The following is a 16,228-nucleotide window of genomic DNA, read 5'->3' as shown; positions in this document are numbered from 1 at the left end:
AACCCAATCTAAATAAATGAAATATAGTTGTTGTTGTCTTTTATAAAGATATTTTATTGAATTTTTATAGAGAGGAAGGGAGAGAGATAGAGAGCTAGAAATGTCAGTGAGAGAGAAACATCGACCAGCTGCCTCCTGCACACCCCCTACCGGGGATGTGCCCACAACCAATGTACATGCCCTTGACCGGAATCGAACCTGGGTTCTTCCAGTCCGCAGACTGGCACTCTACCAATGAGCCAAACCGGTTTTGGAGATAGTTTTGTTTTTAATCATGAATTGCAACCCTCCTGGAAGGTTAAAGGATACCAGCAAAGAAATTGAGTGATGGGAAAAGTAAAATACAGGAATATAAACCTCTTTTCTTGGCAATTGTGTTAGGTAAGCTATGTAGTGACCTTTTTAACAGAATCCTATGCAGGTTTCATCTCACTAGCTCAGTCTCTTTATAGCTTAAGCCTCATGATCATGGGATAGGGTGGCCCAGCCTTCTGTTTGCCTGCAAGCTTCTCCCTAGTGCAAACTTTCCTCTGCACTCAGATGTGTGACACACAGCCAGGATGTGAGCTTTGGTTCTGTGTCCCATTTGGGTTTTAGAGCTCATGGGTGGGGACTTTCAAAGGTGGACATAATGTATGTGTCTCTGGCTGGTGGCTGCCATTGCCTTTGGCATTGGTCCGTCCATCTGTTTTGTCTGTCTCCCTTTCTTTCTCTTTTTTTCCCCTCCAGACATCTGAGAAGTGCTTGGATTCCTGTAATAAGATTATTCACAAAAAGGAAATGAAAATGGTTTGGATCCTATAGTAGTAGTAGTACTGGTTGCTAGTTTCCAGGAGGGTCTTATGCTTCCTTCACAAAGTTCTGAAATTCAGGAACATATGATTGAGCAATTAAAAGTGAGGTTGGCACCAAGAACCAAACAAATGTATTGTATGAATTTTGTCTCCTATCCACAATCTCATGATTAAAATACAGCAAACAAAAAACGTTTGTTGCCGAGACCAGTTTGGCTCAATGGATAGAGCGTCGGCTTGGGAACTGAAAGGTCCCGGGTTCGATTCCGGTCAAGGGCATGTACCTTAGTTGCGGGCATATCCCCAGTAGGGGGTGTGCAAGAGGCAGCTGATCGATGACTCTCTCTCATCCATGTTTCTAACTCTCTATCTCTCTCCCTTTCTCTCTATACAAAATCAATAAAATATATTTGAAAAAACAAAACAAAACAGAAAAAGTTTGTTATTGGTGCTGTGTTAGGTTGACTTCATTAACTTCCCAGCCCTTGTTGTGCTGCAATTTGTACCATCAGTGTGCATGGCCGGCTTGACTGGGTGAGGAGAGGGTCTGGTTGGCTGGTATTCAACTTGCTGGCTAGTCAGTCCTGCATTGAATTGATCCTTAGGGGGATATACTGATGTCTTCATTATAAAAATGAGTTACTGTACGTACACATGAAAATATACCTGTATTGCCGGGACCGGTTTGGCTCAATGGATAGAGTACACATGTCAAACACAAGGCCCACGGGCCAAATTGGCCCGCCAGGCCTTGCAATGTGGCCCGCACCGCGCTGTCATCACTGCACTCCGCTGCGTTCCATCACAATGACTCGCGGTAACATAGGAGGCTTTTGATCTCGCCGGCTGCCTTGCCGGCCGCCCTACTTGCTATCTATTACGCATGCGCATAGATAACAAGTCACGCGAGATTCAGGAGGCATGATCTATAGTCCAGCATCCGATGTGGTTGTGCGGGTGGCAGAGCAGAGGAGAGAGTGAGTGTGCAGGCATAAAAAATACACAGCAGAAGCTGCCATTTCCTGGCATAAAGTGCAGGCATAAAAATCGCAACAGAATCTGCTATCTGTACCCAGCCAGGCATTTATTGACTGACTTTTTTTTCTCCACTCCATCTGCCAAATCAAGCTATCCCTGTGCAGTTTTCAACTTTTTCCTTCTAACGCAGATTTCCAATAAACTGCATCTTTTACTGCCAATATTGATCCCAAAATGTCCAGGAAAAGAAAAGTTGACGTTGAAGGCAGACAATTTAATGACAAATGGGAAAATGAATACATGTTTGTGCTTAGAGAGGGCAAATCAGTGTGTATATTGTGTTATGAGACAGTGTCGGTGATGAAAGAGTACAATATACGTCGTCATTTTGACACCAAACATAATGTTAAGTATGGCAAATATACTTTGGAAGAAAAGCATAAAATTGTTAAAGAACTAAAAGGCAAACTACAATCACAGCAGCAAATGTTTACAAAGGCTACAGCGAAAAATGATGCTGCAGTGAAAGCAAGCTTTATAGTGGCTGAAGAAATTGCCCGTACTTCAAGGTGTTTTTCAGAGGGTGCCTTTTTGAAGCAATGCATGCTAAAAGTGTGTGAGCAAGTATGCCCAGACCAGATACAGAGTTTTCAAAATGTCAGTTTGTCAAGAAACACCATTGCAGATAGAGTTCAAGAACTCTCAGGAAATCTATCATCACAGCTGGCCGAACAGGCATGCAGGTATCTCGCTTTTTCACTTGCTATCGATGAAAGCACAGACAACACTGATACAGCGCAGCTGTCCATCTTTGTACGTGCTACGAAGACCGACCTCTCTGTCACTGAGGAACTTTTGGATGTAGCTGCCATGCATGGGACGACGACTGGTAGAGATATATTTGAGGCTGTGGAGAAATCTATAAATAATTTTAAATTACCCTGGGAAAAGTTGGTGGGGCTAACTACCGATGGCGCACCTTCAATGTGCGGAGAAAAGAAAGGCTTGGTTGGACTAATGAAGGAAAGAATGCAAAAAAGTCACTGCCACACACCCTTGATTACTTATCATTGCATTATCCACCAAGAGGCTATGTGTGGAAAAGTTCTGGACATGAATGACATAATGACCACAGTCATTAAAACTATTAACTTTATACGGGCACGTGGCCTGAATCATCGCCAGTTCCAGCAGTTTTTACAGGAGGTGGGTGCAGAGCATGGAGACGTGCCATAGCACACAGAAGTAAGTTGGCTGAGCAAGAGCGCAGTCCTCAAAAGATTTTTTGAGCTCAGAGAACAAATTGCTTTTTTCATGGAAAGTAAAGGAAAGCCCTTGCCTGAACTGTCGGATCCCGCCTGGCTATGTGATTTTGCTATGATGTGTGACATATGCGAGCATCTCGCCCAACTGAATCTGAAGCTGCAAGGATGCAAACAAGTCATCACGAAGATGTCTGACATGATCACAGCATTCCAGCGTAAACTTCAACTATGGAAGTCCCAACTGGAACAGGACAATCTTGCCCACTTTCCCGTTTGTTTGAGTATCTCAACCACTATTTCTGGTACTTTTCCTTGTAGTCGGCTGGCTACCAAAGTTAGCCGTTTACTAAGTGAATTTGAGCGGCGCTTCTCTGACTTTAGAACACAGCACTCAGGCTTGGACATCTTTGCCAATCCTTTTACAGTTGATGTCAACAATGTGCCCCATCACCTTCAGATGGAGATAATCGAGCTTCAGTCTGACAGTGGCCTGAAATCAAGGTTTCAGGATGTTGAAATTGAGGACTTCTACCCTCTACTGCCCCCTGACTCAATGCCAGAGCTCCGACTTCATGCTGCCCGTATTCTATCCATGTTCGGGAGCACCTATCTTTGTGAACAGATGATTTCAATAATGAATCTGAACAAAAACAAGCACAGATCACGCATTACCGATGACAACCTCCATGCTGTTTTGCGGGTTGCTACAGCCCAAGAAATAAAACCGAACATTGACTCATTGATCCGGGGAAAACGGTGTCAGAAATCTAGCCAGAAAACAAAACAATGAGCATTTTAGGTACATTCCAATATTACTGTTTTGCTTGATACCAATATTACTGTTTTGATTGATAGCATGTGAGTTGGTTAACAGCACTGTTAAGGAAAAGATTGTTCCACTCATTTTAAATTCACATTTCTGGTTAACATTGTCAGTTTATGACTGTTCAGTAAACCATTCGGCCCGCGATTTAGGCTGGATTTTAGATTTTGGCCCCTTCTCTGATTGAGTTCGACACCCCTGATAGACCGTCTGCTTGGGGACTGAAGGGTCCTAGGTTCGATTCCGGTCAAGGGCATGTACCTTAGTTGGGGGAAAACCCCAGTAGCGGGTGTGCAAGAGGCAGCTGATCAATGACTCTCTCTCATCGATGTTTCTAACTCTCTATCTCTTTTTCTTCCTCTCTGTATAAAAATCAATAACATATTAAAAAAAAAGAAAATATACCTGTACTTCTCCCTTTATTTCTGGTGTTTCAAATCAGAACTGGAACTCATTTTAACTGAGCCTGGTATTTGCATTATTCTTCCAATGTAGTGAAAAAAAAATAAAAATCATGTGGCTTTTATTCCTCCACTTCCCCTGGAACTTTTAAAAGTTAGAGAAGCCGAAAACGGTTTGGCTCAATGGATAGAGCGTAGGCTTGGGGACTGAAAGGTCCCGGGTTCAATTCCAGTCAAGGGCATGTACCTTGGCTGTGAGCATATCCCCAGTAGGGGGTATGCAAGAGGCAGCTGATCGATGACTCTCTGTCATTGATGTTTCTAACGACCTCTCTTTCTTCCTCTCTGTAAAAAATCAATAAAATATATTTAAAAATAAAAAATAAAATAATAAAAGTTAGAATCAGAGGAGGATCCAAGATGGCTGCACAGGTAAACACCTAACCGCAGCTGCACACAACAATTTCAACCGAATACAACTAAAATATAAAATGGACATTGCCCAGAGCTACAGGTTGTCGACTGACTGGAAATTCTACAACAAGAAGGAAAGAGAAAACCAGAAGGAAAATCAGAGGAGCTGAAAAATCCTAAGGTACTGAGACATGCTGCGTGTGTGCGCAGAGAGGACAGAGCCGGAGAGGAGGAGAAGACTGGGTGCCTGCCTGGCGTTGCCTAGTAGGAAGGAAATAAAAGCCCCAGACTGGGCTGAACCCCAGAACCGGTAGCGCTGAGCCCCAGTTCTGGGCCAGACCCTGGAGACCCAGGCTCAGGCAGGGGAGACAGGGCTGTGAGGCACAATCCTAGGGGAGCGGCGAAAAGTGGAGCCCCTGGAGTCGTGCACATTGCGCACAGAGGACAGAATGTTGACTCTGATGCTGGATTGCCCTGCCGGGAAGGAAACAAAACCTCCAGCTGTGCTGAGCCCCATTTCCGACTGCTCTGAACCCCAGTTCTAGGCCAATCCTTGGGGACCCAGGCTCAAGCAAAGGTAGATAGGGCTGTGAGGCGGAATCCCAGGGGAACGGTGAGGGGCAGAGCCCCTGAAGTTGCACACATTGCACTCAGAGGACAGTGTGTTGACTCTGATGCTAGACTCCCCTAGCGGGAAGGAGAAAAAAGCTCCAGACTGGGAGGAACGTGATGAGGAGCAGGAGCTGCTGCTGGACACCGGCCAGCCAGGCTCAGGCAACGAGCCGGGTGATGGGGCTCCGGGGGAGTGCCACTGGGCCCTCGACCGCATTCTCGGGCCACGGAGCCAAGGCCAGGGGTTGCTTCCTGGGCAGAACTGACCCCAGCAACAGGCTGAAGCTGTGCAGGAGGCCACAGAGAACAAAGGGGTCCTGCAGGCCAGCCTGCTGAGCTTCCAGGACAAGAAGGAAGAAACTGAAGAAGTTTTCAATGTGAAGAAATCAAGTTATAGAAAAAGATAGTAAAATTACTTAAGAAAAAATACAAAGAAGGTCTTGAAAAATCGAAGACTAAGACAGAACTCAACTCAGCAGCCAACATTGCAACATAAATGCATTTAAAAAAAAAAAGGACAGAATGTTGGAATGGCGGCAGCCAGACCCAGAGTGGCCAGGCCCAAGGCAGTGGCAGCCGGGCCCGAAGCAGCAGCATCCAGGCCCCCATGCAGCAGCAGCCATAACCAGAGCAGCAGCAGCCAGGCCTGGAGCAGCCAGACCTGGGGCAGTGGCAGCCAGGCCTGGGGCCAACCAGGGTGGCCAGGACAGGAGCACCCATGCCCAGAGCGGCCAGGCCCGGAGCAGCCGGGCCCAGAGTAGCTGTGTCAGGAGCAGACAGGCCCAGAACAGCAGCAGCCAAGCCCGGATCATCCATGCCAGGAGCGGCCAGGCCCAGAGCAGCAACAGCCAGACCTGGAGCGGCCAGGCCCATAGCAGCCGGGTTGGGAGCAGCCAGGCCAGGAGAAGCCAGGTCAGGAGCGGCCAGGCCCGGAGCGGCAAGGGCCCAGAGCAGCCGGGTCGGGAGCAGCCAAGTCCAGAGCAACAGCAACCAAGCCTGGAGCAGCCAGGTTGGGATTGGCAAGGCCTGGAGTGGCCGGACCCATAGCAGCCGGGCCCAGAGAAGCAGTGTCAGGAGCAGCCAGGCCCGGAGCAGCAGCAGCCAGACCTAGAGTGGCCAGGCCCAGAGCAGCTGGGCCTGGAGCAACCGGGCCCAGAGCAGCCGGGTCAGTAGCAGCCACACCTGGAACAGCAGCCGGGCCGGGAGCGGCAGTGGCCAGACCCGGAACAGCTGGTTGTGGAGTGGACCAGAGGCCAGGCCCAGAGCATCTGGGCCCAGAGCATCCGGGTTGGGAGCACCCAGGCCCAAAGCAGTAGCAACAAAGCCCAGAGAAGCCGGGTTGGGAGCGACCAGGCCCTTAGCGGATGGGCCCGGAGCAACCGGGTCCGGAGCAGCCAGGTCCAGAGCAGCAGCAACTAAGCCCAGAGAAGCCAGGTTGGGAGCAGCCAAGCCGGGAGCAGCCGGGACCAGAACAGCAGCAGCCAGACCTAGAGAGGCCAGGCCCAGAGCAGCCAGGTCAGGAGCAGCCAGGCCTGAACCAGCAGCAGCCAGGCTGGGAGCGGCAGTGGCCAGACCCGGAACAGCTGGTTGTGAAGTGGACCAGAGCAACAGAGGCCAGGCCCGGAGTAGCCCAAGCCCGAAACAGCTTGCTCCTCGCCTGCCCATGCCACAGGGCTGCCTCTCAGACATGGCTGGAAACTTTAGGGGGAACTTGAGGGTCTGCTGAATCAAGTGATGAAGGCTTAGATCTGGATGTGTTGAGTTAGTATAGCGCTGGGGTGTTGATCTGTGAGTGCCTTGTGTGGGGTCTGGATGAGGTTGGTTGATCTATTTGGAAATGTCTTTTGTGTGAAGTGTATCCTTGGGCATGTGGAGGTATTATTGATTTGAGAAAATGCTAAGTAACTGATGTACTATCTGAAAAATGTAAAGCTCTGAACGTTTAAGGTCTCTTGCCAAAAAGAGGTTTTAAAGCTAACACCTTAATTTTAATGGAGAAAGGTGAGGACAAGTCCTTCCCACCCAGAGCAGGTAATCCAATTCCAACCCTCAGCTATCTTTAAACAATGTGTTCATTTACATTTGAATGGCTACACCTTTTGATAGCCTAAGGGCAAGTTTACATGTAAGCAAGTTTGCTTCTCAATTTCCTGGGCAGAAAAAAAAAACAAGGTTTAAAATTATTAGATTTTAAAATTTATTCTTAGAAGTGTAAAAGTTTATTAATTAAAACAACAACAACAACAAAAAAGGAGATTGAAAAACCTGATGAACAATATTAGCTGTTGATTGTAGTAGAGTCTGAGATATGGCAGGAGGGTGGACTGACAGTTCTCAGGGAAAGGAGGAGTGGTGGATATGGGAAGAGACTGAACAAAAATTGTGCACCTATGGATGAGGACAATGGGAGGTGGGGAGTAGGCAGTAGATGGGGTGGGAACCTGGTGGAGGGGGGAAGATATGAGAAACCTTTGTAATAATAAGAACAATAAAGATTGAATTAAATAAATAAATAAAAATAAAAAATAAAAGTTAGACAAATTTATTATTTCAGAAGTAGAATCAGTCCTTGCAGTGCTGCTTATTTGGTAAATTTAGCAGTGTTTTTATAGAAAAGAGGACTTTCTGCATATTATGCTTTAGAGGAAACATCGACTTAGTTACCTTTTCTTGGAGGGGGTTGAGGGGGAGAGATTGATCCCTTCCCACAACCAGTTAAAAAAAATACAATCAATACAGGTACAAGCATCCAATCTGCAGAGTGCAAAGAGAGCCGCAGCCCCTAGCGAACTTAGCTTTCATATTCACAGGGAGGCACATGCAGGGCTAACAGAGGCATGTTGAAAATCCAGCATCACAAAATACAGAGTCTTGTATCCCTTGACATTTCCAAATGAGAGTCCCACACAAGTCCTGCTACCATTATTATATAAATTAAAAAAATGCTGTACAGGTGCATGGCTGTAAATATGGCATATAAATGCCTCTTCTTTAGGGAACTGGTATCTACACAGGGGAAGGCCAGAGGAGGGCTTGGCGTCCTGTCCCGGCCTGTCATGACAGATGCACTGTGGCATAGCTCTGCCTCCCTGAACCTGGCTGAAGCTTCCTCTTCAGGGAGAACTAGAGGTGAGAAGTGTGGAGGGCAAAGGGGTAAATACAGCTGGAGCTCTAGTAGGCACAGAGAGCCTGAGGGGCAAGAAGGAGCACACCCCTTGGACCCCCAGATACACAGACGGACTCTGCTGACACCTGATCTCAAGAGGCAACAGGTGGGTCAAACTAAAAGACTCAGCAGGTAAAATGCTCAGAGTAGCCAGGCATGTCCAGCGGAGGGGGTCTTTCGGGGCACTGGGAAGAGGGAAAGGCCCATGCCTGTGTCCTCCAAGGCCTCTTGCCCTGAACTGGCCTGCTCTGGGGAGAGGACGCCTGGCAGGCAGCCACTCTGGGTTGCAGCCAGGCTTTGGTGAAGGAGAATTTTATCACAATGAGAAAAGCATAGGTGTGGGCATCTTTGAGAACCTTCCATGAATTCCTCCCTTGGGACTTCAGAAGATGGTTACATCTGAGAATAGGTCCTGCTGTGGACAGGAGTGGGTGGATGGGTGGAGGGGATCCTTATCTAGCCAGGTGTCATTGTCTAATTCTTTCTGCACCTTCCGGGGAGTGGGAGAACCGGGGAGCTGGGGCAGAGCCAGAGCGACCAGGGAGGCTGACACATTCGCAAAGGGGAACTAGAGTCAGAGCTGATATTGATGCCATTTCTCAGCAAAGTGGAGAATGGCCTTGCAGAACCAAGGAGGGAGCAAGGGAGACTTGGGGCCCCTCCGCCTGCCTCAGGGCAGCCCCTACAAGGCTGTGAGGCTGGAGGTGGTGTTTGTGTGCAGGGTATCCTGTTGGGACTTGGGTAAGGTGATCAGACTTCCCGCTTTTGGTGGGACAGCCCCCATTTTTAACAATTTGCCCCGCGTCCCACAGAGTTTTTAAAAAGTCCCGATTTTTGGAAAGAATGCATGACAAGCTAGGGAACAGCGGGAGAACAGGAAGGGATTATAGTGTTTTTGGCAGCCATGTGCCACTTAGCCAGGATATGAGTTTCATATTATTTTGCTAATTTTGTAATGTTAAACTTTAAATAATCACAAAGTTTTTTATTGTTGATCAAAGTTGGTATTGTTGATCAGTTGTTAGAATTGTGGAATACACGCTGTCCTTACCAGGAACTAACGCTACAAGTGAACGTATTTTTTCCTACGGTAAATAAAGTGTGGACATCAGAGAAATCACAACTAAGTGTTGAGACTTTGAAAACCATTTTATGTGAGATATAATTTTACAAATTCTTGTGAAAAATTTCATGACCTTTTAAACAACGACAGCAATCTACTTAAAAAAGAATTCACTCAAATGAGAAATATGCCAAAGAATAAAATACTATAAAAATAATTTCTATTTATTTATATTTGTAAACAGTACTAAGGTTGACATTTAAAAAATATATATAACAATACAATTTTTGCGGTCTATGACAATTTTTGTTGCTCCATATAGACCAAATTTTTAATCAAGAACCTCTCCCCCATGTCAATGGTGTCCGGATTTACCAATGTTAAAATCTGCCCAAGGACATGGTACCAAAGGACTCGGGCATCTGGATCCTGGTGTCCTCCTCCTCTTCTGGCACCAGGCAGCACTTGCTGCAGCTGCAGCAGCTCCTCACGCAGCAGCTGGCAGCCAGGGAGAGGGCGGCGTCCCAGGGCTGCAGGGAGCGCAGGCACAGGGGCAGGAAGCTCCAGGTCCGGAGCACCTCTGGCAGGACGCGGGGGCAGCGGGCCTGCAGGAGCTGGAGCAGCAGCACCAGAAGGATCACGAGGACAACGGGCGCCCCCACGCCCACCAGTGACGGCCAGCCAGCCAGCGAGAGGCCGAACACGGACAGCGGGAACAGGAAGAACAAGGTGACCAGGTAGAAAACTGCAAACCAGCGGTACTTGGCTGAGATGTCGCCCAGGCCCTTGGCCAGGCGGATGGGCAGGCGGCTGAATGGGACTGGGTACCACAGAAGGATCCCCGTGATGTTGAAGAAAAAGTGGCACAGGGCGATCTGGAGTGAGCTCTTCAAGGTCTTGCCTGGACTGGCCAAGGCGGCCATGAGAGCGGTGGTGGTGGTGCCGATGTTGGCCCCCAGCGTGAGCGGGTACGCCCTCTCCACACTGATCACACCCACCGCGATCAGTGGGGTCAGAGTGGACGTGAACACCGAGCTGCTCTGCACGACGAAGGTCATGCCTGCCCCGACTAAGATAGCCAGGTAGCCGGTCAGCCAGGAGAAGGGGAAAGGGAAATCCGTGTTGATGGTCTTCTTGATGACAACGGCTACTTGCCCCTTAAGCGCAGAGGACAGGAGCTTGACGATCATGACCAGGCAGCCACAGAGCACCAGCACGGAGGTGACCAGAAGGAGGATGCCCACAACAATGTCTGGAAGGCTGGCATTCACAAAGAGGTGCTGGCACTGGGCGATGTTCTCCCGGCGGGTCACGTTCTTCATGGTCCAGGTGTGAAAGCCGTCTGTCCAACAGAGGTTGGGCGAGGTGCAGTTCTGAATCGAGGGGACGGTGACATTCATCTGGGTCACGCGGGTCAGCGTCTTGCACCAAATCTTGATCAGGCTCTTGTTCTCAGCTGCTGGGTCGTTCATGGCAATGTGGTTGATAACCTTCTTATCCAGCTGGATAATGAGCTTTGTGAGGGGTTTGGTGATAACCTTCAGCAGTTCCGGGGCATCTTCTCCACTTTGGAAGTTGAAGGAGTCCACCATCAGGTTGGTCAGGGCCTCCAGGTAGTGGGTGGAGACCTCCACGGGCAGGAGCACCAGCACGGAGAGCCAGTTGAAGAAGTCGTGGACGGTGGCCCCTGCGAAAGCCCTTCTGAACACATCCCGGTCTCCGACCTGCATGAGCGCCACCAGGGTGTTGGTGATGGAGGTCCCGATGTTGGCCCCCATGACGAAGGGGATGGCAGTCCGCACCGACAGCAGTGAGGAGGCCACCATGCTGACGAGGATGGAGGTGGACGTGCTCGAGCTCTGCACCAAGGCGGTCACCAGCACCCCGATCATCAGGCCCGCCAGGGGGTTGGACATGATGGAGTTGTTGCTGAAGAACTTCCCGGCCATTTTCCCTCCAACCAGCTGGAAGGCGCTGCTCAGAACATCCAAGGAGCACACAAACAGGTAGAGGAAGCCCAGGAGGAGAAGGAACCTCCCGACCCCTTTCAGGATGGACAGAACCTTCCCTTTGGCGTCTCTCTCCGACCACTTGGTCCCCTCGGGCTGAAGCTCGGGCAGGTCCCAGGGGTCTTTGACGTGGGTGGGCTCCTCCCTCTGGGTGGCGGTGGAGTGGTATGGCTGAAGCTCAATCTTGGTTTCAGTGGTCCCCGCACCACCTGGCCAAACAAACAACAAAGGTCATGGAGAAAGGCGGGGGATCAGCCTGATGTCTCTTGGGGTGCCCACAGGAGACCCGTTGGGGTTGGATGAGCGGCACTTACCTTTGTTGGGCTCTTTTCCTTTTCCATCTGTGGGGGGCTGTTGACTGGTGATGCCTCCCACGTATTCATCTGGGTTGGGCTGGGCCGTTTCCGCCTCAGGCCAAGGAGCCCTGGTAGCTCTGACCATCTTCCAAGAGGCTGAAGTCCTCTCCCTCCTGTTCTCCTTGGAGTCTGGGTCCAGCAGGCCTTGGGAGGCTGCGATCTGGAAGAGCTGCTCTCTGAGGAAGGAGAAGCCAGAATGAGCCAGGAGACAGTGTTCACTGCAGTATGTGAGCCTTTTTATATGTACTCAGCCCAGCTCCTCCTTAGGGCGGGACTCCCTAAGCCTATTATTGCAGCCCCCTCCTAGAGTGGATTAGATCCTGTCCTCAGGCTTAGAAATCTGACTTTGGGGCTTATTTTTGGGGCTGTTCTTACCCTCCCCCCTTGCTCAGAGGACTCTATCTGATCAAGCTAGTCTGACTCACACACAAGTGTTACAAATAAGGTGACCAGATTTGAACATTGGTAAAGCGGGACGCCATTTATGGGTCGAGCGGGGGTCTTGATTAAAAATTTGATCTATTTGGAGCAACAAAAATTTTCTTAGAACGCAAAAATAGTATTGTAATGTATTTTTTTAAATTTCGACATAAGTACAATTTACAAATATAATAAATAAATAAAAATTATGTATAGTCGTATGTGTCACTTTCAAGGCAGGAACTAGACTTTTTGCTGCCACAATAAAATATAAATAATACGAGTCCTTTCTGCTAAATTCTAGAAAGTTTTTGTATTCATGAAATAAATAAATAAAGTAAATTATCTGACTATCTGATTTGTAATGACATCACTCGTTTAACTAGCTTACTAGCACACGAGGTGTTTCGTGTGAGAGACAGTTACAAAATGTTTTCGTCCTTGCCAATCCCCAAAACTGCCATTGTTCATTAAGTCCAAACAATGGTGGTGGAATTCTAACTGATCAACAATGAGAATGTTGATAAGCAGTTCTCGATAATCAGTTCTCAACAATTATTTGTTATTATTCAAGTTTGACATTATAAAATTAACAAAAATAATATAAAGCTCATATCTGGCTAAATAGCTACATGGCCTCTGAAAACCTTATATTCCCTTCCCATTCTCCCATTGTTTCCTAGCTTGTCGTGCATTCTTTAAAAAAATCGGGACTTTTTTAAAACACCGTGGGATGCAGGAGAAATTGTTAAATATCAGGATTGACCCACCAAAAGATGAACGTTAGCTATGGGGGAATTAGATGAACCTTAGCTATGGGGGAATTAAAGACCTATAGGTCAATTAAAGACCTAGGACATCCCCCACCAGAGGAGAAGTTATGGACATTGGCAAGACAATTCTAAAACTCATGTGGAGGTATAGTGCTGGAAACCAATCATTGTCTCACTAATAGAAAGATCTAAAAGGCTGGTTAACCTTGAAGCTCTGAAAGGTCAGAGTCAACTACTCCCTATCTGATTGAAACAAGGGTAACTGAGGCAACTTCCTCATCTTGTAATTTAAATCCTTACTGATATGATTAACCCGATTATTACCTGCCTAAGGGCTATGGGTGTTTCCCAAAGCTGCTTAAGGGTAATTTGTGGATCACATAGCAGCCTCAATAAAAGGGTTAGCAAGGCCAGAGCCTAGTGGTAATCTTCCCACTATACGCTGACTCTCGCCTGACCTCCTATTTTTCCAAATTAACTCTTTTCCAGTTTCTCTTTATTTCAGTGTGTGTCCTTCTCCAGAAACCAGACCCTGAGTGAGCCCTGAACCACGCGGGTCATGTTAAGGGATCCCACAGAATAGAGAAAGCAAGCATAAGGGAAAAAATTCAGAAGAAAGAACTGAGATGGAACAGGCCCTTAAAGATATTAAAACATACTAAAAGACCACACTTATCAAAACAGTATCCTAAAAGAGAACAGGAAGGAAAATGGGGCTGTGTCAGTGGTAGGTGGGGAGGCAAATAAAACCCAGTAAGACAATAGCCTAAAAGCAACAAGATGGATTAATTGAATAAAATAGTCCAGATACAGTCCCTGCTAAAATTTCATAAAGAAGGCATCTCTGTGAACTGAAGAGTCCCAGGTTTGATTCCAATTAAGGGCATATGTCCAGGTTGTAGGCTGCAGGTGTGGGAGGCAGCTAATCAATGATTTTTCTCATTATCAATGTTTCTGTCTCTCTCTCCCACTTCCTTCCTCTGTGAAATCAATAAAATTATTTTTTTTTTAAAGAAGCACAACACTATGTTTACCCTTTGGCCTAGTCATTATCCTACAGAAATACCCACATCAGGAAAAGATTTAAAATGTTTGTAAAAATATTCATCATATTTTCAGACTTTCAAAACGTATGATAATAACCTGAAAGCTTGCTTCATAGAAGAGCAAATACTTTCCAATGGGAATTCAAGCACCCTTTTCTCTCTTGTGCTGGCTTGGTTATCCTTATAGCTTATGTGAGTGACTGTGAATGTGCATTGAGTGTGAGTGTGCATGAGGGTGTGTGTATGTATGTGAGGGAACATGTGAGAAGGAAGGAGCGTGAGTGTGTCGGAGACGTGGTCTGGGCAGCCCCTAGGAACCGCTGTCCTTCCTGTGAATTTCAGCAGAGGAACAGCTGTGGTCTGCTCTACTGAAGGTGCTATGGCTTCTGCCACTCCCCCACGTGCTCAGGAGGTGTTTGTTGCTGCTGTCATACTTGGTTTTATTTGTCTCCTCACCCTTCCACCCCTTTTTTCCTTTCTGTTCTCTTTTAGCATACTATTTTGATAACTGTGGTCTTCTATTGTAGTATGTTTTAATATCTTTTAGGGCCTGTTCCATCTCAGTTCTTTCTTCTGAACTTTTTCCCTATGCTTGCTTTCTCTATTCTGTGGGATCCCTTAACAAAAACATTTGCTTTGGTGCTGTGTTAGGTTGACTTCATTAACTTCCCAGCCCTTGTTGTGCTGCAGTTTGTACCATCAGTGTGCATGGTTGGCTTGACTGGGTGAGGAGAGGGGCTGGTGTTTAACCTGTTGGCTAGTCAGTCCTTCTTTGAATTGATCCTTAGGGGGATATACTGATGTCTTTATTAAAATAATGAGTTAACTGTACGTACACATGAAAATATACCTGTACTTCTCCCTTTATTTTTGGTGTTTCAAATCAGAACTGTAGCTTATTTTAATTGAGCCAGGCATTTGCAATTATTTTTCCAATGTAGTTATAAAAAAAAAATCATGTGGCTTTTGTTCCCCCGCACCCCTCTTGAACTTTTAAAAGTTAGACAAATTTATTATTTCAGAAGTAGAATCAGTCCATGCAGTGTTGCTTATTTGGTAAATTTAATAGTGTTTTTATAGGAATGAGCACTTTCTGTGTATTATGCTTTATGGGAAACATTGACTTGGTTATCTTTTTTGTGTGTGTGTGTGGGGGGGGGGGCGTTGATCATCTTCATTTTTCCCTTCCCACAGCCAGTTAAAAAAAAATACAATCAATACAGGTACAAGGATCCAATCTGTAGAGTGCAAAGAGGGCCACAGCCCAGGGCAGGCTTAGTTTTCCTATTTACAGGGAGGCACGGGCAGGGCTAACAGGCGTGTTGAAAAGCCAGAATTACAAAATACAGAGTCTTGTTTCCCTTGACATTTCCAAATGAGAGCCCAACATAAGTCCCACTATGATTACTATATAAATTATAAAAATGCTGTACAGGTGCACGGCTATATATATGGCGTAGAAATAGCTTGGAGCTACCAAAAGCATACATCCACAGACAAGAAAAAAGAGGTGCCATAAGATAAGGGTAGAGGAGGACATCCATTCACAGAAGAGAGGGAAAAGCCACAGGGTATGGGGGGAAACAGGAAACAAACATTCACAGAGGATAGACAAATGGGAGAAAGAGAAAAACAAAATTTCACAGGAGATAGAGAATTCTATCCCTGAAAGAAAAGAAAAAAGAGGGGCACACCATGTGGATTTTGAAACTGATAGTCTACCAATTGGAAGGCAATATGAAGAAACAAAAGCCTGCAGCCTTTATAAACTTAGAAAAAAGGAGCTTAGTGGGTTACCCCATTGTACTCCCTCCCTACATGAGAGTCTGTACTTGCTTCCAATAAACTTCCACCCTTTTCATCTACCACCTTTTACCCATGACTTAATTCTTTGAATCCACCTGGACAAGAACTTGGGAAAGAAACCATCCTTGCATCCTGCTCAGGAGAAAACTACTCAACTCACAACAGTTGCCACAATCAATTTTAGAACATACGTTTTCATCATCCCCAAAAGAATCCTTATACTCATTAGCAATCTTTCTTCACTTTCTCCCAAATTCCTTCACTTCCAGTCCTCGCCAACCACCAATTAAGTTGCTTTCTCC

At 46.8% G+C, this 16,228-nt stretch overlaps 2 protein-coding genes across 2 annotated transcripts in view; both read right to left on the bottom strand.

Moving 5' to 3' along the window:
- The window catches only part of LOC118729529 (sodium-dependent phosphate transport protein 2B-like), a 9,445-nt gene extending 3,342 nt beyond the window's left edge, over positions 1-6,103 (bottom strand). Inside the window, exon 1 of the mRNA XM_036457043.2 lies at positions 5,981-6,103. Coding sequence (XP_036312936.1) covers positions 5,981-6,103 — 123 coding nt within the window. The remainder of the gene's footprint in view (positions 1-5,980) is intronic.
- A 2,773-nt stretch (positions 6,104-8,876) lies between these two features.
- Positions 8,877-12,363, bottom strand: LOC118729528 (sodium-dependent phosphate transport protein 2B-like). Its single transcript, XM_036457042.2, has 4 exons — positions 12,320-12,363; positions 11,840-12,057; positions 9,923-11,734; positions 8,877-9,215 (listed from the first exon to the last, which is right to left on the bottom strand). The coding sequence occupies exons 1-4, from the start codon at positions 12,361-12,363 to the stop codon at positions 9,136-9,138; spliced, it is 2,154 nt and encodes a 717-aa protein (XP_036312935.1). The 3' UTR covers positions 8,877-9,135.
- Between the last annotated feature and the right edge of the window lie 3,865 nt (positions 12,364-16,228).

Source organism: Pipistrellus kuhlii, unplaced genomic scaffold (assembly GCF_014108245.1).
Source record: "Pipistrellus kuhlii isolate mPipKuh1 unplaced genomic scaffold, mPipKuh1.p scaffold_m20_p_3, whole genome shotgun sequence".
NCBI classification, from domain to species: Eukaryota; Metazoa; Chordata; class Mammalia; order Chiroptera; family Vespertilionidae; genus Pipistrellus; species Pipistrellus kuhlii.
This window is presented reverse-complemented; position numbering and strand designations above follow the sequence as displayed.

Bases quoted from the DNA above. Each gene is read 5' to 3' on its own strand.
- LOC118729528 (XM_036457042.2), bottom strand. From the start codon at position 12,363: ATGGCGTCCCGCTTTACCAATGTTCAAATCTGGTCACCTTATTT. The intron at 12,058-12,319 runs GTAACACTTGTG...CTCCTTCCTCAG, and splicing joins CAAATCTGGTCACCTTATTT to AGAGCAGCTCTTCCAGATCG. The intron at 11,735-11,839 runs GTAAGTGCCGCT...TTGTTTGGCCAG, and splicing joins AGGAAAAGAGCCCAACAAAG to GTGGTGCGGGGACCACTGAA.